The 22,247-nt window shown below is 38.3% G+C and overlaps 2 protein-coding genes across 13 annotated transcripts in view; one reads left to right on the top strand and one right to left on the bottom strand.

The window, feature by feature from the left end:
• The first annotated feature begins 2,683 nt into the window (after positions 1-2,683).
• On the top strand, positions 2,684-21,385 carry USP1 (ubiquitin specific peptidase 1). Of its 6 annotated transcripts, none has more exons than XM_038537319.1 (10): positions 3,499-3,722; positions 5,805-6,040; positions 6,540-6,660; positions 7,226-7,330; positions 7,880-8,040; positions 9,249-9,940; positions 10,538-10,708; positions 11,368-11,569; positions 12,637-12,878; positions 21,231-21,385. In XM_038537319.1, the coding sequence occupies exons 2-10, from the start codon at positions 5,871-5,873 to the stop codon at positions 21,368-21,370; spliced, it is 2,004 nt and encodes a 667-aa protein (XP_038393247.1). In that variant the 5' UTR covers positions 3,499-3,722; positions 5,805-5,870; the 3' UTR covers positions 21,371-21,385. The 6 variants fall into 6 exon arrangements, with proteins under 6 accessions (XP_038393245.1, XP_038393244.1, XP_038393247.1 ...); XM_038537320.1 differs by lacking the exon at positions 21,231-21,385 and adding an exon at positions 13,727-14,639; XM_038537317.1 differs by lacking the exons at positions 3,499-3,722; positions 21,231-21,385 and adding an exon at positions 2,684-2,829 and having other exon boundaries at positions 12,637-14,639.
• DOCK7 (dedicator of cytokinesis 7) overlaps positions 16,352-22,247 on the bottom strand; it is a 219,131-nt gene continuing 213,235 nt past the window's right edge. For all 7 annotated transcript variants that reach the window (XM_038537305.1, XM_038537306.1, XM_038537307.1 and 4 more), the window contains 2 exons: positions 19,755-19,922; positions 16,352-16,957 (listed from right to left, as the gene is read on the bottom strand). In XM_038537305.1, the coding sequence (XP_038393233.1) occupies positions 16,915-16,957; positions 19,755-19,922 (211 nt within the window). In that variant the 3' untranslated portion in view covers positions 16,352-16,914. The remainder of the gene's footprint in view (positions 16,958-19,754; positions 19,923-22,247) is intronic.

Here is a 22,247-nt window from a genome sequence, read left to right as displayed (position 1 = left end):
GCAGGCACCAAACTGCTGCGCCACCCAGGGATCCCTAGCCACTACTACTCTGACCCTAACATTCAGGACTGAAGATGTGTTGTACTAGAACAGATCACAGTGGGTATAGTGTGGTTCTGGAGTTGGCCATACAACACACGCAACTTTCTGATGTCTGTGGTTCCTAGGTATATGCAGGAGCAATATAGTTCTGGAGTCTTCATTTCCTGATCATAGAAGTCATTGTTCCCTTGGTGGCCTGGTTCTGTGAATACTTTGAGGGACTCATTCCTGAAAGCTTAATCTTAGAGTCTATTTAATCAAAACTCCCACATATTCAATACTCTTTGTGCTTATATCGGGGGAATGGATTCTATTGTCTCCAATTGAACCTTGACAGATACCATAAATTGTAGAGGAAGAATGGGGGCTGCAGACAATAGGATTGCACTAAGATAAGAGAACTAGAATTAGGAAAATTATAATAGGAAAACTAGAATTGGTTATCTGTCCTGGTAGAGTTTGAATGTAGGATTGATCCTGCTAGTACTAGAGAATGAGACGCTCCAGTGCATGATACACAATGGCAAACTAAGAGACTGACCAATAATTATATTTCTAGTTCTGTCTTTGTCTACTTTGATCGTCAACATTATACTGGCTTCAAAATGAGTTAGGGTGCTTTCTTTTTCTGCTCTCAAATAGGAATTATTAATCTCTTGAAAGCAGCTCAAACCCTAGCTTTGAGTTTATCTCACCAAGTGATAGCATTAATTTCTCTTTAGGCAGTTCAGAGTCGCCATGTGTATCATACTGTTCTCTATGAAAATTCAGTGATTAGGAGCTTTAAAGTCTTACTCTTAAAATGAGTTTTTGGAAAGGGTATTGATTCTAAATTAATCGGGATTTAGGATTCTTGGCTTGGCAAGGGAAGAGGTCATCAATGCCCTGCAGAGTTTTTAGGGTAAAGATTTCTACTCTAGGCAACTTCTTCCAGTCTTGTGGTTTTAAATACCATTTGGTGACTCCTAAATTTATATGCCCAGATCTAAATCCCCACCCCCCCAGCTCCAAACTTGCTATCTGTTGGCTCAACTTCTCTGTATGCAAATTAGGCATCTTAGTTTTAGTAAGAATATGGTCCATCACGACATACCCATTTTTCCCCATTTCAGCAAGGACCAACCATCCAGTTGTTTTGGGGAAAAAAGAATCCCTGTCATTTCTCTCTCTTTCTCTTTTTTATCTTTTATGCTTCAGAATACATCCAGAATCTAGCAGGTCTCAACATTTCCACTGCAGCCACCTTGTTCCAAGTCAAATAATTTATTCCGTGGGCATCTGGAATGGTCTCCTAACTAACCTTACTGCGTGCACGTTTGAAGGTCAACAGCCTATCCAACACGAGCAGCCACTTTACAAATTATGCAACTCCCCAGCTCAAAACCATCCAATGCCCTCCACCTCCTTACCCTGCTTAATCAGAGCCCTGCTGATCTCACTAATTTCATTTCCCAGAATCATTACATCTAGGCTCAATGTGCTCTAAGCACCCTAGCCTCCCTGCTTCTTTCCAGAACCCGGAGCATGTTATGCTTGAGGATTTTTTTTTTTTTTAATATTTTATTTGTTAGACACACACACACACACAGAGGCAGAGACACAGGCAGAGGGAGAAGCAGGCTCCATGCAGGGAGCCCGAGGCGGGACTCGATCCCAGGACCCCGAGGTCACGGCCTGAGCCAAAGGCAGATGCTCAACCGCTGAGCCACCCGGGCTGCCCCTGCTCGAGGACTTTAAACTTGCTGTTCCCTTTGCCTGAAACATCCTTCCCTGAGATTCCTGCAAGGCTCGCTATACTTGCATTCAGCTCTCCATTCAAGTGTCAACTCCAAGAGGTCTTTCCCGACTACTTCACCTAGAACGGCCCACGCCTTACCTCGTTCCTCTACCACTCAGTATTTCCTATCATTTTGGTTTACCGTTTGCCCCTCTCTAGAAGGTGAAGTTCCTACGGAGCAGGGAATGTATTTCCCTGGCGCCTTGAATACATGCATGCTTGGCACCAGAGCAGGAATCCTGCTGGATAGAATGCACCTGGACTGGACTTCTCCTGCCTAACTGCATCCCTGGCTCCGGGAGCTCGCCTCACTCAGGTAAGCACGCCAACCGAGGAAGCCAGCGGCAGGTAAGTGCTGCGCCGCGCCGCGCTGCGGCTGAACCCTAGGTGAGGGCTCGCGCGGAGACCCTTCCCAGCTGCCCGCGGCCAGAAGTGGGCCTTAACACGCTCGGGTTCTCGTCCTTGTCTGGCCGGGGAGGGAACGAGGTAGGCGGGAGAAGACGAGGCGGGCACGGGCTGCGGAAGGTGCCCCGGCGCTACGGCGCGCGCGTGCGGACTCGCGGCTACGCACGGCAGCGCTCGGGGCCGCCCGCCGGCCGTGGGGCGCGGGGCCGGGGCGGCGACTCCCCACCGAGAGCCCGGGCGCCCGGCGCCCAGCAAGCCCGGCAGCCATTTTCCGCAACTAGTCTCCCTAGTAACCCCGCCCGAGCGTGGACGCAAAAAACAAAAAAACAAAAAAAAAAAAAAAAAGAGGGGGGCGGGGCTCGTTGTGAGGGCCTCGCTCCGGAAGCCGCACCCTCGGGGAAGGCCCCCCGTCCAGGAGTCACGAAACGCGGGGCCAGATTTAACAGTCGGCGGCGAAAGCGCGCACTCGAACGCCAATGAGAGCGGAAGGAGGGGACCGCTCCTGAAGGCTACTCTGCATATCTGGCGATGATTGGCGGGGCTCTCCTGTCTTCTCCTTTGGTATTGGCTGGACTTCCTTGTTCCGCCCACCCAGGGGCTTTTGTGTAGGTACTTCTGATTGGCTCCTCCTGGGTGGTGGCGGGGGGGAAAGCCTGGCGTGGGGGGGGGCGCTTGCTCATCGCTGATTGGTGGATTTGAGCCCTTAGCGTCGTCTTCTCGAGGAAGGAGACCGTCCCATCTTCTCCCTGTCCCGTCTCCCGACCCGTACGCTTTTCCCCAACTCGCGCGCACGAATGGTTAAAAAAAAAAAAAAAAAAGGGTGTGAGGCTCGAGCCCGCCAGCCAGGCCTCCAGCACCTCGCGCGCGCCCTCAGCGAGGACCCGCGCGAGCTGCCCGTGACGCTGCCTGCGCTGTTTGAAACTGCAGAAGAACCCGTTAGGATCTTGGGGAAACTACCGTTCCAGCTGGTTCCGGGGCCCGTGCGTGCCGGGGGGGCGAGTGGCGGGCGCGAGGCGGCTCCTGCCTGTCGTGTCTCTGCAGCGCGGAGACTAGAACCGGCACTTTCGAAGGACGCCACCTCCAATCGCAGTGCTGGCGCGGGCGGAGGCTCAAACACGGGGGTCCTGAGAGTGAGGAAAACGCGCCAAGTTCCCCTCGGTGGTGGAGTGGGAAAGAGCCTAGCGGTTCCGGCGCTCGGCGAGCGGGGCTGCGTCCGTGGTGCTCGCCATCCCGGGGCGGGCGGGGGCGGGCGGGGGCGGGCGCCGCTCCCGGGATGTAGTTGGTGCCGGCGCCGGGCAGCACCGAGCGGCAGCCCGGGTTCCCGCCCCGAGAGCGGGTGGTCACCCCCCTGCGGGGAGGGCGATCCGGGCAGCTTCTCCCGGGTCGGGGGTGGGGGGCGCGGCGGGGGCGCGGGCAGGGTCTCACCTGTCGCACCCTCGCACATCCCGGCTGCGCTCGGGGCGTCACCGCCGCGGACCTCGCTGTGGGCCATGATCAGGTAAGAAGGGCCTGGGGAGGAGGGGCCGGTGCCCGGGCGCCGAGGCAGGTCCGGCCGGCTCCCGAGGGGGCTGCGGCGGGGGAGCCGCCAGCCGAGCCCTCCGGGCCCCGCTGTGCGTGTGCGCGTGTGCGCGTGTGCGTGTGCGTGTGCGGGGGGTGCCCTTCTGCCGCCGCAGGGCTGCGGGGAGGCAGGTGCGGGCTGCGCGTGAAATAGGCCAGCGCCGCGGGCGAGCGAGCCGGGAGCTGCGGCGGGGCTGTCGGGCGCCCACGGCCGCCGGGGAGAAGAGGCTCCCCCCACCCCTCTGGAGCCTTGTCCGGGGTCGGGGGCTGCTACATTTTACGCGTACTCACCTAATTTTTCCAGAAGTATTTCGAAGGCCACGTGTTTTCGACCTTTTGTCGAGGATGCTGTCCTTAATGGTTTTACTTTTACTTTTTTTTTTTTTTTTTTTTTTTTACCCCCTCTGGGAAATTGGAATGGAGACGTGTCGTCTTGGAAAGGGAAGCACTTAAAAACTAATGAGACTGAGTGTTGATGCTGTCATTGGTTCAGGAGTATTTAATACTCGATTTATTGTGTTTTCGGCGAAACTTGATTTAGACCTAAAGAAAACCAGGAGCAAGAAATGGTGTAGCGTGAGCCAGGGTAGCTGGTAAAAATGCGAGCCTGTCAGTGATAGTAAAGGTTAGTGATTTGAGGGAGCCAGCAGAGCTTATTGCTTAGGATTTGTCCGTTATTTCAGCTGCTGGGTCGTTTTTTTCTAGTACATACTCAAGTCCGGTTTGAGAATGCACTTTCCATCATTTGTTAAGAATTGGCTCCCAAGGAAGCCCTTTTACGAGAATCGTTAATACTGAGAGCTCCCTGACAACTTCGCGCAGGCTGGTCTGTCATTGGTGATCGCTTTCCATCAGTAGCACTAAGTGGCTAGAAGCTACGTTGAGCTGGAGAGGGAGGGGGGATGGGGAAGGGGGTCAACTTTCCAGTTGCTTCTAAAGGCTCAAAAATGTGGTTTCACTACTGAGTTCAGAGGCAGAGTGAAATGGTTGTTAGTAAAGACGGGGTTTGGGTGAATTTTGTTAGTTTATCTATTTACCCTACTACTGTGTATATTTGAAAGTCAGTGCTGAGCTTTTGTACTCCAGTAACTCCGGTCAGATCACTTTTCCCCCAGATGTCTTAATGGTAGTAATAGGATGGGTGTATAAAACTGCTATCACAAATACTGCTAGGAGTTTTTTCGATCAAAAGTTTTAACAGAGGAGAAAAGCTTGCAGAAGTCAAAATCCTGTTTTTCCTACTCAAAACAGTATTAGAAATTTGTAGTTTAAAAAAGTTTGAAAAATCAGTGGCGTGTCACGGTGTTTAGTGCATAACAACTTGGGATGCACAAAGTGCAGCAATTATTTACACTACTATCCAACTACATGTTTTATAACTTCTCACTCAACTTAAGTATAACTGAACACCAGATCTGTGCCTTTGCTTACATATGCAAGTTATACTTTAACTGGAATATAGTTGACACACGTTACATTAGTTTCAGGTGTACAACATAGTGACTTGAGCAAGCTGTACTTTAAAGAAGCTTTTTAGAGGCTTTACTTCATGTATTCACAAAAATAACTGGAAGAGGCCTTGGAAGGAAGACTCCTTCACTTGTAACACTCTTGGATTTCCCATTCACTCCTTTCTCTTTCTGACCTTGTATTTTAGAATTAGAGATAGTTGTTGCTCAGTCAATATTTTCTGAATAAGTTAAAATAAAGATTTTTTACTTAATGCTACTTTACTATAGGCGTACTAAAATGGGGATATTTTTGTGATGTGAACCTTAATCCAATAGACTAATAAAAGTTCAGTATCTGATATTTTTGTTGTTTAAGAAAGCTAAGAACAAATGGCAAGCCCTTTCTTTCATTTAAGCGATAAGCATTGAATGCCTGTTACTGGCCAAGCATTGGGTTTTCAAATGTGAAGTTCTGATTAGTTCCATTCCTTGGTAAATCTTCAAAATTAATGATTTTTATTGCTACAGCTGATAACTGAAAAGTAATGAAACCTTTCCCCTGCGATTAACAGATATGATTGATTACAACATCCTTGTATAAATTAATTCTTGTAAACTCCTTGGGATTTGAAGAGAAAATGCCTGGTGTCATACCTAGTGAAAGTAATGGGCTTTCAAGAGGTAGCCCGTCAAAGAAAAACAGACTTTCCTTGAAGTTTTTTCAGAAAAAGGAAACTAAGAGAGCCCTGGATTTCACGGATTCTCAAGAAAATGAAGAAAAGGCTTCTGAATATAGAGGATCTGAAATGTATGTATCTTGAGTATATTTCTGTATTTAAAAAATTCCATATCCATGAAGAAGTCGTGAACTTTGATATCTCCAGACATTCTGACCTGATAGTCTATGAAGGCAAGAAAAACACAGTAGTGAGACAAACCTATTAGCTAATTAGATTAACTAGGAAAAATATTTATTGGTTAAAATTATTTTTCAACTTAAATTTGTAGTGTAACATTCTATGTAGAGGGTAAAGAAATAACGTGATTTTGTGTGTGTGACTAAGAAGACTTGATAGTTTTTGAGCTGTTTAAACTTTATAGTCATACCTAATGGATAAATTATCAGACCTGCTGGTGTATAGTTGCTGATTATATTTAAGATAAACTTCAACATAAAAGCTTTAAAAGCAAAAAAAAAAAAAAAAAAAGCTTTAAAAGCAAATAAATCCTTTAGTGACTAAGATCTGAACAAAATGGAACACTTAAGCGACTACACTTCATAAACCCCCCTCTGCTCTGTACTTCAGTGATCAAGTTGTCCCTGCAGCACAGTCCTCACCTGTACACTGTGAGAAGAGAGAAAACTTACTACCCTTTGTGGGACTGAATAATCTCGGCAACACTTGTTACCTTAATAGTATACTTCAGGTAAATGGAGGATTTTTTTTTTTTTTTTTTTTGCTATTTAATAAAGCTTTAGTAGGCAAAGCATGATGTCACATTTAATATTCTGAGCATTTCAGATTACGTGGGAGTATTTTAATTGTCCATACTGTCTTTGCCTCTGATTGTAAATAAACTAGAATGGGCTAAAGTAATGATTCTAAGTTGCATGTTTACCAGCTTCCTTTTGGGTGAAAGTGATAAAATTGGGATAACAAAATTGAATTGACTTTGGTTAACTGGAAGATGCCAAACCCTTATCTTTTCTGCTTGATTCCTAGTGCCATGGTGGAATGGAATTTAAACCTCTGAACTCTGTTTAATGTACCCTTATAACCATTAAGTCTTAGCAATATGTACTCAGCCTCAGTGCTTTGCGGCTGGTGGGGGAAGACAGTGAGCTACTTATGATGAAATAGAAAACAACTTTTGATGTAGTATTAAATTAATGCACATTTGAAAGTGCTTTACAAAAAAACGTAGGTAGTGTTTTAATCATTTTAGGTATACTGTTTGCTCAGTAAACACTCAGACAACACTCTTTTTATAGGTATTATATTTTTGTCCTGGTTTTAAATCTGGAGTGAAGCACTTATTCAACATTATTTCAAGGAAGAAAGAAGCCCTAAAAGATGAAGCCAATCAAAAAGATAAGGTAAAAAATAAAAACACAATAGATAAAAAATAGAATTCACCTGCTTAGAAATGAAAAATAGATACACAGAGGATTTGGGAGGAGGATAGCAGAGTCTCTCTTAACAAACAGAATTGAATTTCTCAGTATCTTGTGTTTTCAGAAAGGCATTTTTCCCCCATTCTTGTAACAAGTTAGCTAACTAGTCACCTTTTATTTTTATTTTTATTTTTTTTACTAGTCACCTTTTAGTGCCTTCTCCTGCCTTCTAATTTACTGCTTACCACTAAACCTTGTCATTTATATATCACAGTCACAGTTGATCGTACCATCTGTTGTTTTCAAATACTTTTAAAATTTAAGTAAATCTAAAGAAACCTCCAACTTACATCATAAGAAAACCATTCTTTTCCAAATAGAAAGTAAACTAAAAAATTTTTAGTTTATTTGTATATCTCCATAAAATTAGTGTCATAATGAGATTAAATTTAGCAAAGCTAGTATTACCTAGTGAGACAAAGATAAGGGTGATGAATTTATTTAATGGTTTATGTGTTTCTTTTTTGACAGGGAAGTTGCAAAGAAGATTCTTTGGCAAGTTATGAACTAATATGCAGTTTACAGTCCTTGATCATTTCAGTTGAACAGCTTCAGGCTAGCTTTCTCTTAAATCCAGAAAAATACACTGATGAACTTGCTACTCAGCCAAGGCGACTGCTTAACACACTCAGGTATAGCCTTTAATAAATTTTAGGATTCTAGCCTAGCAGCTTATTGTGCTCTTTGGAGGGGGATATATGAACAAGTAAGGGGAGTAAAGGGCAAGGAAAACAAACTACAGATCTATATTATAGTCTCTAGTATCCAGAGGTTCTGGAAATTAGACTTTTTTTTTTTGTAAGTTTGGTACTAAAATAATTCATTAGATCTGAATCAGTCTGAAGCTATTTATCGTCTTTATTCATTTTTATGTGAATATTCATATATTTTTCTGTAGAAATAGTAATATGTTTAATCACGGGATACTGACCCCCCCCCCCCCCCCGGCCCCCGTGTCATTTTGGTGAAAAATACTTGTTAAATGCCATATTTTTGATCTGAACATTACTGAGTTTCTCAAATACATTTGGTCCTAAGAAATTTCAAATCCGGTATTGTAGGTTTTTATTCAAAATATATTATGCATAAGAACTGTAAATTCCAGATATTCTAGTTTTATTGTATGTGCTTGAATAACTATTAGTTAACTGGATTAGATTTCTTTGTATTATCTTAAACTTTATCCAATATATAAAGTAGTGGTATCTAATGTGTCATAGGGTTAAATTTTTAAAGTTTAAGAATAGACCTAGGGTAGGGCACCTGGCTGGCTTAGTTGGTAGAGCATGCAACTCTTGATTTAGGGGTTGTGAGTTCGAGCCTCGTGTTGGGTGTAGAGATTACTTAAAAAACAAAAACACCAGACTTAGGTGTAAATGCACTGTTACATGTTTGTTAATGAGCAGTATAGTATAGCATGGTGGCCAAGAGCAGGTTGGAATCAAGGCTTTGCATCTCTTTGCCCTTGGGCAAGCTACCTTATCTGTAAGTCATGGTGATAATAGTACTTAACCTCATGGGATTATTGTTAGAATTATGTTATATACATAATATAAAAAGCATCTTGAATAAAACCTGGTACATGGTAAACTATATATATACTAGCTGCTACTAGTGTTTAGAAAAGGATGAAAGTATTTATGATAATGAGGTAAAATTTGTTTTTACTTTTAGTCACAAGTTTAGTTAGGGAAGAATTTTCAAATTAGTAGTGAAATATTTTTATATTTTTAAAGTAATTTGATATTCCTCTAAATGAATTAATTTCTCTATAGAAAGGAGTTTTTCTGTATTCTATCTTAAAAACTAGAATAGATGAAATGGAAATTTTTATTTATAGGGAACTCAACCCTATGTATGAAGGATATCTACAGCATGATGCACAGGAAGTATTACAGTGTATTTTGGGAAACATTCAAGAAACATGCCAACTCCTAAAAAAAGAAGAAGTAAAAAATGTGGTAGAATTATCTACTAAGATAGAAGAAAAACCTCATCAGAAAGAGGAAATGAGTGGTATTAACAGCATAGAGATGGACAATCTTAGGCCTTCTGAAGATTATAAAGAAAAACTCCCAAAAGGAAATGGGAAAAGAAAAAGTGACACTGAATTTGGTAACATGAAGAAAAAAGTTAAAGTATCCAAGGAACACCAGTCATTGGAAGAGAACCAGAGACAAACCAGATCAAAAAGGAAAGCTACAGGTGATACGTTAGAGATTCCTTCTAAAATAATCCCCAAGTGTGTTTCTGAAAATGAAAGTGCAAGACCCTCACAAAAGAAATCAAGAGTTAAAATAAATTGGTTAAAGCCTGCAACTAAGCAACCCAGCATTCTTTCTAAATTCTGTAGTCTGGGGAAAATAACAACAAACCAGGGATCCAAAGAACAGTTGAAAGAAAATGAATATGATCTTGAAGAGGACTTGGGGAAGTGTGAAAATGATAACACAACTAATGGTTGTGAACTTGAATCTCCAGGGGATAATGTTAAGCCCGTTAATGTTAATGAAGTTAAGCCCATAAACAAAGGTCAGTATAATTTATTCTTAGACATTGATAGGTAGGAGGATTAACAGCTACAGTACTGTAATGTTCTTAGATGCATGTACAACATAAGTCTGGTTCAAGTTGTAAGAGGAAATTTTAACATTGAACATGAACTGTGTGGTGCTTTAAACACTGTGCTTAGATGTGTGTGTAAGTCTCATTAATCTTAAGGTAATGTTAATTTATGGTTTATAAACAAGGGGAGTTCAATGCATTTTAATGGAGAGAGAATTACTTTACCCCCTTCTGAAAGTACTTGACAACTCAAGAAATTGCATTTAATACAGTACAATTTTAGAGAACTAAGTAGTTATATTGTACTTGAATTGGATTTCTACCTAATTTCATCCAGATCTCAGGGAAGATATCTTTGGGAAGGGAGTTAAAGTGACACAACTGACTTTCTTAGAGACAACAGTAATTCATATTCAAAACTATCTTTACAGGGAATTTGTGTCATGAGCAAGGCACCTCTTAACGCTAATAAGTTTAGCTATAAATACCTTTTACTCATGATACACTGTAAATGAACTATTGGTTATTTGGGCTGTGCTGAAAGTTTTCCTATTTTTGTTTTAGGTGCAGAGCAAATTGGTTTTGAGCTAGTAGAGAAATTATTTCAAGGTCAGCTGGTATTAAGGACTCGTTGCTTAGAATGTGAAAGTTTAACAGAAAGAAGAGAAGATTTTCAGGACATCAGTGTGCCAGTACAAGAAGATGAGCTTTCCAAAGTAGAGGAGAGTTCTGAAAGTAAGCAGAATCGGAGTCTTGTATGGACTTGTGTGGACCGTGGAATAAGTAGTTTTCTTCAACAAAACAGAGTCTAATAGTAGCTTATGTAATTATTGAGAAAGAAGAGCTGGCTTTTAGTGTTTCTGGTATAATAAAATCTTTCTGCTCATATAGAATGACTTGTTAAAAGCATTTGGAAAATTGTGGCATCTTTATTTTGATGTATACAATGGGAAGATGAAACGCTTTAATAACTTTTGGTTATCAGTCTTTGAGCTATAGGGGATACTTTTAACACAATAATTGAGCCACTGTTTTAGCATAAAACGACAAAAAGTAGGGAAAGGATATGAGAAGTGATTACGAGACTGGCTTACCTGTTCAGATACTGGAAATTAATAGCTAAACTAAAGTCTGTCTTACGGAGAGTAGGTTATCTTCATTTTGCTGTTCCTATCACCTAAATACTTTTTGGCTGCCCAAATATAAATATTTAAAAGATATGTATGTATACACAGCTGAGGATGAACTTAAGTTTCTGAAACTCAAAGGAATTTCTATTATTTGGGAAGGATTAGTCAATAGAAATTGCATGCTAATTTTGAACATGGAACTTGTTTAATTTTTAACGTCTGAGAGGTTTTTCATTTGTGAGTGAAAGGAATTCTCTTATGTAGTTTCTCCAGAGCCAAAAACAGAAATGAAGACCCTGAGATGGGCAATTTCACAGTTTGCTTCAGTGGAGAGGATTGTAGGAGAAGATAAATATTTCTGTGAAAATTGCCATCATTATACTGAAGCCGAACGAAGTCTTTTGTTTGACAAAATGCCTGAAGTTATAACTATTCATTTGAAGTGCTTTGCTGCTAGTGGCTTGGAGTGAGTATTATAAATAAAAGCTATATGAAAAAAAATGAGCTGCTATAAGAAGTTTTGTTCAAAATACTGTAATAGTAACAAAATAGTGTACTAGCATAAACTACTGAAAAGTAATTTATAAAGATTATCTTAGAAAAGTTTGTTCTCTTTTTAACAGTTTACTTGTAAAAATGCATCAATTTCAATCCTTTTGGTATGAATACATATTCTAGGATTTCTTCCCACATCTTTTAATTGAAGATTAAAGATTATTAGAAAGTTTCAAGTTAAATTGATTAAAAGCAGCAAAGAGATTTTATATACATTGAAATTTATTTTTGAGGGGAGAAAAAGGCAAGATTATTTCGTTTTCAAGGTAAGCCAGGAATCAAACTAGTTCTTTGAAGAGAGATTCTTCTGTTAAGTATCTTTGTGACATGTATACATATTAGTGAATTGTTTGAAATTACCATGAGGGTTCCCCAGTAGCTCTCTACACACTTTACTATGCCCGTAGATGACACTTTCAGCAGACTTTTTCTTTGCTATTTATTTTTGTTCCCCTACAGACAGTCTTCACATTAAAATTACTTAAAATGTAAAGTATTTTGGAGTTAAGTGGCATTTAAAAAAACTGATTTTCTCGGGCAGCCCAGGTGGCTCAGCGGTTTAGCGCTGCCTTCAACCCAGGGGCATGATCCTGGAGTCCCGGGATCGAGTCCCGTGTTGGGCTCCCTGCATGGAGCCTGCTTCTCCCTTTGCCTGTGTCTCTGCCCCCCCCCGCCCATGTCTCTCATGAATAAATAAATAAAATCTTAAAAAAAAAAAAAACTGATTTTCTCATTATAAAGAAAATGGAAGGGAGAATGCCATATATCCTTCACAGAAACAGCTGAATATTAGCACTTAATGATATTTACACAAAGAAAAAATACTGAAATACGTATACAAAATTAAGAATCTGGTTTTTTATGTTTATATGAGCACTAAGGGTCATTCAGACAACTTGATTTCACATTTGGGTATAAAACAATAAATGTAAAGTAGAAATTGCAGAAATCCCCCTTTTTTTTTTCTCCCTCCCAAAGGTTTGATTGTTATGGTGGTGGACTTTCCAAGATCAACACTCCTTTACTGACACCTCTTAAATTGTCACTAGAAGAATGGAGCACAAAGCCAACCAACGACAGCTATGGATTATTTGCGGTTGTGATGCACAGTGGCATTACCATCAGTAGTGGGCATTACACTGCTTCTGTTAAAGTCACCGACCTTAACAGTTTAGAACTAGATAAGGGAAATTTTGTCATCGACCAAATGTGTGAAATAGGTAAGCCAGAACCATTGAATGAGGAGGAAGCAAGGGGTGTGGTTGAAAATTATGATGATGATGAAGTGTCAATTAGAGTTAGTGGAAATACACAGCCAAGTAAAGTTTTGAACAAAAAAAATGTAGAAGCTATTGGACTTCTTGGAGGACAAAAGAGCAAAGCAGATTATGAGCTATACAACAAAGCATCTAATCCTGATAAAGTTGCCAGTACAGCATTTGCTGAAAATAGAAATTCTGAGACTAACAATACTAATGGGACCCATGAATTTGATACAAACAAAGAATCCAGTGACCAAACAGGCATTAACTTTAGTGGATTTGAGAACAAAATTTCATGTGTAGTGCAAAGCTTAAAGGAGTATGAGGGGAAATGGTTACTTTTTGATGATTCTGAAGTGAAAGTTACTGAAGAGAAGGACTTTTTGAATTCTCTTTCCCCTTCTACATCTCCTACATCTACTCCTTATTTGCTATTTTATAAGAAATTATAGAGTATTTTCCTTATGTGTATATTAACAGACCTGGACAAAAGCTGGTAAAGTTGATTACATCAAAGAGTCTAGCTTATCTTTTGAAGCTATTGGATATTATTGGTCTCTCTAGGTTTTTATATAAATAGTGAAATTTGAATTACTGAAAACCATGTTAATTTTTAGAATTTCCAGTAGTAGAGACTAGTGATGCATTAGCTTCTGGGAACAAACTTGTATAGGTTCTTAATTATCCAAATGGAAGCATTTAAACACTTTTGAATTTACACCTATCTTTTGTGTTTGCTTTTTAAAATAAAGTGCTTGTATTTGTATCTCCAGATTTTGGAGTAATTATCTATTTGATGTTTATAGGTCCTGTGGTTTTTCAGCTAAGAAGCAGAATCTCATTTCAGTACATTTAGTTTTATAAGTCATGAAGCCAGATCTTTAATGGGCTGTATTTAGAGGCACAAAGTCCTGGGAAATGTGTGTATTCACAGTAGTGTACATTTTGTGCCTTGAGTCACTTTGAAAAGTGTCTCAGAAAACCTGGACGGCCAGTTCCTTCTATCTTCACAAGAATTTTATATGTATTTATGAAAATGATTCTGTATTCTAGTAAATCTTTTTGGGCATGGACTAATTTGTATCTCTTCATAGTCATATTCTGCACGATCTGTATATAGTATATCAAATTTAGAGGTGTGACCTTAAATTTAACTTTTTTTTTTTTTAAAACCGGGAGGTCAATAAAATTTAAACTGCTTAACAACTATGTATACAACTGCTCAAATTTTTTTACCTGCATATATTTTTTTTACCATAAATATAGCTGAGTTCTCTTAAAAGAAGAAAACGTATGTGTATGTATAATATATGTATCTATACACACACATACCTAAAAGAGAATAAACATGCATAATTACCTTTAATAGTACTTTGACAGTAGGAAGTGAAGAGATTTTTCAAATAGGAGAAACTGCTTAGTCCATCCAATTTGTTATACTTAAAAAGTTATAGTAAAAATTGTTGCATACTAGTTGTCCTTTCAAGTAGACATAACTTTATGGAATCCTTTAAGGTGATGCTTTGGGCACACACAAAAATGTGGTTAAATTTTCATTTTATAAATGTATATTAAATCGGTAAATGATCAGTTACCTTATGACTTGTTAAAACATTAAGAACAATTCTAAAGAATATATAAATGTTATTAAAATAACACTTTTATACCCCCATTTCAACAAGAGTACCTATCAACTAATAAATTAGTCACACAATTAAATCATGTCTTATGTTCTTCACAAGATGGTGTATTATTATAAAAAGTCATGGTTCTCACCTCATTCTACATTCAGAATCACTAATGGAACTTTTAAAATGAAACAGAACTTTTAAAATGAAACACTGCTCATAAGCTTCTGATGGAATAGTTCTAGGATAGAGCCTGGGCCTTGTACCCAAGAGACTGCCAATGTTAAAAACTATTGGTGTAGGGCAGCCTGGGTGGCTCAGTGGTTTAGTGCCGCCTTCAGCCCAGGATGTGGTCCTGGAGTCCTGGGATTGAGTCCCATGCTGGGCTCCCTGCATGGAGCCTGCTTCTCCCTCTGCCTATGTCTCTGCCTCTCTCTCTCTGTGTCTCTCATGAATAAATAAATAAAATCTTAAAAAAAAAAAAACCCACCAAACTGTTGGTGTAGATTCTTGATATGAGAAAGTTTAAGATAACTGAAGTATGTGATAAGTGAGGGAAATGTTCAGTATCATACCAGTGTTCTCAGAGGAAGCCTGTTTTTATTCAAGTCAGAAAATAATTAGTATTGCATGGAAATTAAATCATAATTATATAAATTTTAGAGTTCTTGATGTCACTGAGATTTATGTGAAATAATCCAACCTCTTATGTAATACAGTCTAATGAGAAATGACCTGGGGATTACTAAATATTCTCTCATGTATACCTCCCCCTCCCTTACCTTAAAGAGGAGAGTATTTGTTACCTTATTTTTGTCTTAATGAATTTTCCATTCTTGACTCCTTGTCTTTCTTTCTTGTTCACGTGGATCCTCTGTCCCCAAATTTATTTTTGAGGCTATGTCTTTGACTCCTTAGTTCACCGCTTTTGGTCCAACATTGTTGACTCATCTGAAAAATCTTTCTGTGATTCAATCTTTGAATTGATGTAGTAAGATGAATTTGAGATAATACTGCTAGTTATAAAGGTAGGCTGGGGAAAAGATATCAACCATCTCCTATGCTCTCAGGAGAAGGAGACATTTTTGAGATCTGGTTTCAACATCAACTACAGAATGAAGGCACCATGATCAGTTTTTAAGTGATTCATGTCACTGGTCAGTAGATTAAAGGGACAGATTAAAAATGATACCTTTCTATAATAACTGCACAAAGAAAAAAGACATTGTTCAAAACACTTCCAAAAATCATTAATATATAGTTTCTTGGATAAACTTGCCAAGTAATTGGAATAAATAATTTCAAAAAGATTTTGCCTTAGTTTTTCATGTCATAAAGTTACTTTAAATTTGTTCTTAATTAAAACAGCTATTTTGACTTTTTGTGTATACTTTATAATAAAGTCTATACAAGCATTAAAAAATAAGAGTTTTCATTCAACTGGTAGATTAAAATCAAATACCAGCTTTCAGTGTCATTTTATGGTGATGTAATAAGATAGCTCTAAAGCTGATTTCTAGTTTACTAGTTTAGATGTCCAAACTCCTAAAATAACCAGCTTGTTTAATTTGAAACACCGAAATCATGCATTTTAGTTGCTGAGAGTCTATCAGTGTAACAAGATTGAGTGTGTCAAAGATTAAGCTACTGTGACTGGTAGCAGTGATCCCAGTATTGTTATTTGTAAGCAAAAGTTTCATCAGGTAAAGTTATTTCTGTAATGTATCCTAAATCCTGCTTTGGTAGCTAAATGAAAAATACCTTAGAAACCTGTTTTAAGACTTCACAAACCAGTTATCAGTATCTTTACCCACTTATTCATTTATTTAATTTGGGGCTCTTGGGCCCATACAATGTAAATTTTCATTTTTACTTTGCTAGTTTTGGGACTATTTCTTGAATCAACTCAAGATTCTTTTGTCAACAAAAATTTTTGAAGTCTCAATAAAATTAGTGTAAACATTCACATATTTAATAGTACCTTTAAAATAAGCATTACTACATTTAAAATGGTTCCAAAATGAATCTATAAATGGTAATATAAATTAAAAAATACAAACTTAAAGTAAATAAATTTAACATTAGCTATGGTATAAATAATAGTAAATGTATAGTGAGTCATTACTTTGAGTCTTAAAAAAAGATAACAGCATATTACCAGAACATGAGAAACCATGGCCATGATTCTCAAACTTCATGATCTACATTTGATACTGTTTTGGCCACTGTGTTCTTCAATGAGTAGTAAATCAATGCTAGAATTTCCAGAATTAAGTCCCAAGTCTTGTTTTTCAGTAAATCTTAATTTCTTTTTCACACTCAGTGTTGAATACATGGCTCTCTTCAACTGAATAAGTGCATTTATTTTAAAGATCCATTTTGCGCAGGCTCATCCGACTGAAGGAATCTCTGGGGAGAAAATGAAAGGATATAGTTATAAGTAAATAATTTTTGCATATTCCTTTAAAATATGCTTCACATACTTCTTTCTGCCAGAGTGGTATCAAAGTTTTGCCACCAAAAACTTAAAATATTTTTTTGCCATCAAAGTTCTTAACTTTCAAGTTACATGTTCATCCTGCACATTCTGCCTTATATATTTTTTTTATACATTAAAAACACACTTTGCCAAGTGCACTGATCATTTATTCATTTGTCCAATAGGTGATTAGATACTGTGATAAAACAGGAGCTAAGGGATAATGGGAGAGATTTCAGGAAAAGACTTGAGATTACTAAAAGGCAAAAACCAGGTGTTATTTAAAATTTTAAATCCTAAGAATTAGGTGGTTCGCAAACTCCTGGGTTTTAGGTTCCTTTTTACACTTAAGAATTGAGGACCCCAGGAAACTTTTATGTGGATTCTATATTGATATTTACCACATTAGAAATTAAGAAAATTTTAAATTATTATTTTATAAAATAACCCATTATATGTTACTATAAATAGCATTATTTTTAAAACTTGTAAGAATTTTAGAAGAGTGGCATTCTTACTTAATGTCTAGCTTAATAGAAAGCCTAGATTTCTCTTATCTGCTTCTGCATTAAATCTTTTACAATATCACATTGCACTCTGGAAGACTCTATGGTACTCTCATGAATGAACAAGAGTGGAAAAAGTAAAATAGTATTGGTATTAATATGAAATTAGTTTTGACTTGGGAACCTCTAAAGGTCTCAGGGACCCCTTTTTATATGTCCCCAGTCACACTTTGAGAACCACCATCTTAGTAACTTTTAAGCCTATTAAAAATAATTTTCCAGATTTTGTTAATCAGTAAAATAAATTCAAAATTCTATGGAAATGTTATATTCTAAATTCTCAAGAAATTAAAAGTGAGGGAGGGATAATATTCTTCACCTCTTAATGTATTTTTCTCTATCCTAAAACTGATTTCTTCTGTTTATCCTTCCTGCCATTAAGGTTAATCCTAGAGGCTTAGATCTCCAAGAAAGGAGAGGGCAAGTAGGAAAAGATCATCTTTGAATCTCAAAGCTTGGTTTTCTGGTTCTGTAGAAAATCTTGAAAGGTAGGCATTGTTAACACACCTCTATCCGCCACCCCACCTCAGAAGAGTGTTTTTAATTCCAGAAAAACTACCTGCAAATATTAAGAAAAGCTTGAGGGATTGACCATAACATAGGTCACAGAGGAAGGCAAAACTCAGGATTATGGTGCTACTGGAAAAGGGAAAAGCTCCTTTAGATAGGAAGGCTACAATGTTTCTACTGAGATGGGCTGCAGATTTGGAGGAAGCAAGACTAGCATTTACAGAGGTCCTGACTAGGTCAGGAACACAGTACCTTCTTCCCAGGACCTTGGACCAATGAGTTTAAGAATAGTGGAGGTGGGTAAAGGCAACAAGGATGCAAAAGTTCCAAAAAGAAGGGAAGCACAAAGCAGATGGGACTGGTGTTGCTTCCCACTGATAATTTTTTTTTTCCCACTGATAATTTTTAATGGGTGATATATCAGTATAGGATGGTGGATGCAAAATATATTTTGCAGAGATAGGATTTTATTTTTTATTTGAATTTTAGTTAATATCCAGTGCAGTATTAATTACTGGGTTAGAATTCAGTAATTCATTACTTAAAACACCCGGTGTTCATCACAAGTGCCCTCTTTGATACCCATCCCCTACTTCGCACATCCCTCCCCCGCCCCACCTCCTTGCATCAACCCTCAGCAGTTTGTTCTCCATTTACAGAGGATTTTTAAAAGGTCCCTGTCTACCCCTGTTACTGTACAGCTAGGACAATGCTCCATGTAGGGGACATGACCTTATAGCAGGCACTTAGTAGACACATTTTGAATGCATGTGTCATTTTTTTCTACATCACTGAAGAATAGGGACTAATTTCCAGATGATCAAATAGCTCATTTGACTTTCTTTTGCAGTATGTTATACCATGCATATACACTGTTTTTATATACGCAACTTCAAAAGCCTTCCAGATGTTAATTTATTAACTAAGTGCAGTTCAGTAGCTTTACTGTTACTAGTTCAAAGGGTGGTCAAATAAATGCAAACTCCACGATAATTCAATGGTTGTATGTACGTATGGATTTCAAAATGCAAAAATAAGGGCAGCTAACATTTAGCAGTTATCATGCCCTTTCCAGAATTCAGGTGCCAAAGTAAAATGTTAAAGCATTGTCCTTGGAACTTTACATGCCTAAAATTTAATCACCACAACAACCTCTTAAAGGTAAGCATCATTTTGTCTGTCACAATTAGTGAAGAAAAATACTGAAGCCCTCTTGATACTCAATGGATGGGGTTGCCTGTTTTAATTTACTGTTTTTATTTACTGTTAGAGCTGAGGAAAACGAGTATCTGGTTCCTGATACATTCTAGTAAATTCTCCCATATAAACAAAGTGTGACATGATTTAAAAGAAATAGTTTTAGGAGGCCAGATTTAACATGTTGTGTCCTGGTTAGTATGCATACTTAACACAACTTTTTTATTCTCAAATTATAGAAAGAAGAACTGACTTCTATCTTGAAGGCTGATTCATTTTAGGGTTATTCATAATGGGTTAGTTGAGCTTGTTAGGTTTCAAGAGACAATATCTGAAACCATGTAATAAAAGTTACACTAATTCCTTATTATTAAACAATTCAAAAAAAATAAACAATTCAAGGAGATTTCGTTTTCTTGAAGATATGCAAAATAACAGACATAAAGGAGCATACCTGTGGCAGGTGACAGGTAATACTGCCTTGTATAACTGAGGGATTTTTCTGTTTATCAGAGGCTGTAAGGCCTCTTTAAGGCGATGGTAGTTTCTCTCCAGTTCCCTTTGATATTCCTTTTGATCTGGCCCAATTAAGCTCTTATTTTTTCTTAAGGCATCCTCACACCTAGGAAAAACAAGTGCGTTAACAAAAGATTTCTTCTTGTCTAGTTTGAGGGCTTGATGCTATTATACACATTCACCATGATGACATCATTCAATTTTTCAGTTGTAGGCTAAATATCCTCTCTCCCGCGTTGGGAAGGCAGGGAACAGATGCCCAACTTGAGTTTCTTTACAACTCTAACATTCACTAATAGTCTTCATTTAACTGAAAATTAGTTTTTTTTTTAAGTTATGTATTTTTAATGTTACGTATTAAGCCATTTTTCCACATATTACCACCATTAGACTAAAAGCTCCTTAAGGGATTTAACCCTATGCATTTATTTAGCAACAATGGCATCTGGCACAGTGGTTTGCCAGTATTCAAATAAGCTGCTTAAATGAACAGTCCTTGATAACAATCCTTTGTCCAATTTATTCAGATAATTAAGAAGTACCTGGACCCTAACAGATCAATGTAGTAGGATGTTAAATACTGCACACGTGTATACTTGCCGAACTGCAGCTAAATGATGTTCAAAGGAAAATGTGTAGTCAGTCTTATATACTTCTATATTTTTTAAAGCTAAAAGTGAAGTTTAGCAACTTGAACAGAACGAAGTCAAAATCACAAACTTTCCACACAGAACACAACCACCTACAAATTCTACTAAACATTATTTTTTTAAATTTATTTTTATTTTTAATTTTTAAAAATATTTTATTCATGAAAGACACAGAGAGAGAGAGAGAGAGAAAGAGAGGGGGAGAGAGAGAGGCGCAGAGACACAGGCAGAGGGAGAAGCAGGCTCCATGCCAGGAGCATGATGTGGGACTCAATCCTGGGTCTCTAAGATCATGCCCTGGGCCGAAGGCAGGCACCAAACCACTAAGCCACCCAGGGATCCCCTCTACTAAACATTCTAAGGAGAGGTAATAATCCTCCTCTTCTAAGGAGAGGTAATAATCCATTACATTCTAATGTAACACAATTATTCTATAGTATAGAGAGGAAAAAAACCCAACCCTATTTCTGAGAAGAGTTTCCAACTACTATTTTAATGTTGGGATACCAAAACCTTATGGGACTATAAAGGAAAAAAATGTTTATCTCACCCATAAACACTGTTGCAAAACTCCTAAACGAGACCATAGGAAACTAGTGTCACACACACGCCCCTCATACACACCTCTTTGATAAAATTCCATTTGTTATGATGAAAATTCAGCAACAAATAGGTGGGAACTTCTTTAACCTAATTAAAAGTATCTACAAAAAAAAAACCTGGAGAAAATACTATATTCAATGATGAACATTTTTTCCTTTTAGATCAGGAACAAGAAAGTGATGCTCTCTATCATACATCATTCAACATAGTACTGGAGGCTCTAAACATCACTGTAAAAAGAAAAAAAGATTCTACAGATAAATTACTACAATTAAGTGAGTTTGGCAATATCCTCATGTAAAAGTAAAAAATTCAACTGCACTGTGTATACCAGCAAACAAAATATAATTCTAAAAGATACCAGTGGATCCCCTCTACTAAACATTGAGCCTGGATGGCTCAATGGTTGAGCATCTGCCTTTGGCTCAGGGTGTGATCCTGGAGTCCCGGGATCGTGTCCCACATCGCGCTCCCTGCATGGAGCCTGCTTCTCCCTCTGCCTATGTCTCTACCTCTCTCTCTGTGTCTCATGAATAAAGTAAAATTAAAAAAAAAAAAAGATACCATTAATGAAAGCATAGAAGTATGAAATACCAAGGAATAAAATCAAGATATATAAGACCGCTACAGAAAATTAAAATATTAAGAAAACAAAAGAATCAAGTAAACTAGAAGAACTAGGTCATATGCATGAACTAGAAGAGTCAAGATATAAAGAAGTTGCAACTCTGCCAACTTATCTACAGATTCAGATTATTAGTTTTGGGCGGGGGGGTAGAGAGGTGACAGGAATGATAAATTGATTCTATAATCTATATCAAAAGGAAATGGGCCCAAAATAATCCTTGAACAAAAGGTGAAATTGCTTTATCAGATATCAAAGTTTATTACAAAGGTGCAGTAATTAAGACAGCATGATACTGACTCAAAGACACCATGGAAGATAATCAAGATCACAGAAACAGATGCATTTAACGTAAGCACCTGATTTATAATAATATTGCAAAGCAGAAGAGAAAGGGCAATCTTTGAAATAAGTGGTGCCGTGTCAACTGGATATTCATATGGAAAAGAACTGAACCCCAATTCACAACATAATAAATGGTATTGAGATAATTATCAATTATCAGTATGGACAAAAATCAAACTAATCCCTACCTTGAACCATACTCAAAAAC

The sequence above is a fragment of the Canis lupus genome, chromosome 5, assembly GCF_011100685.1.
Source record: "Canis lupus familiaris isolate Mischka breed German Shepherd chromosome 5, alternate assembly UU_Cfam_GSD_1.0, whole genome shotgun sequence".
Taxonomy (NCBI): domain Eukaryota; kingdom Metazoa; phylum Chordata; class Mammalia; order Carnivora; family Canidae; genus Canis; species Canis lupus.
This window is presented reverse-complemented; position numbering and strand designations above follow the sequence as displayed.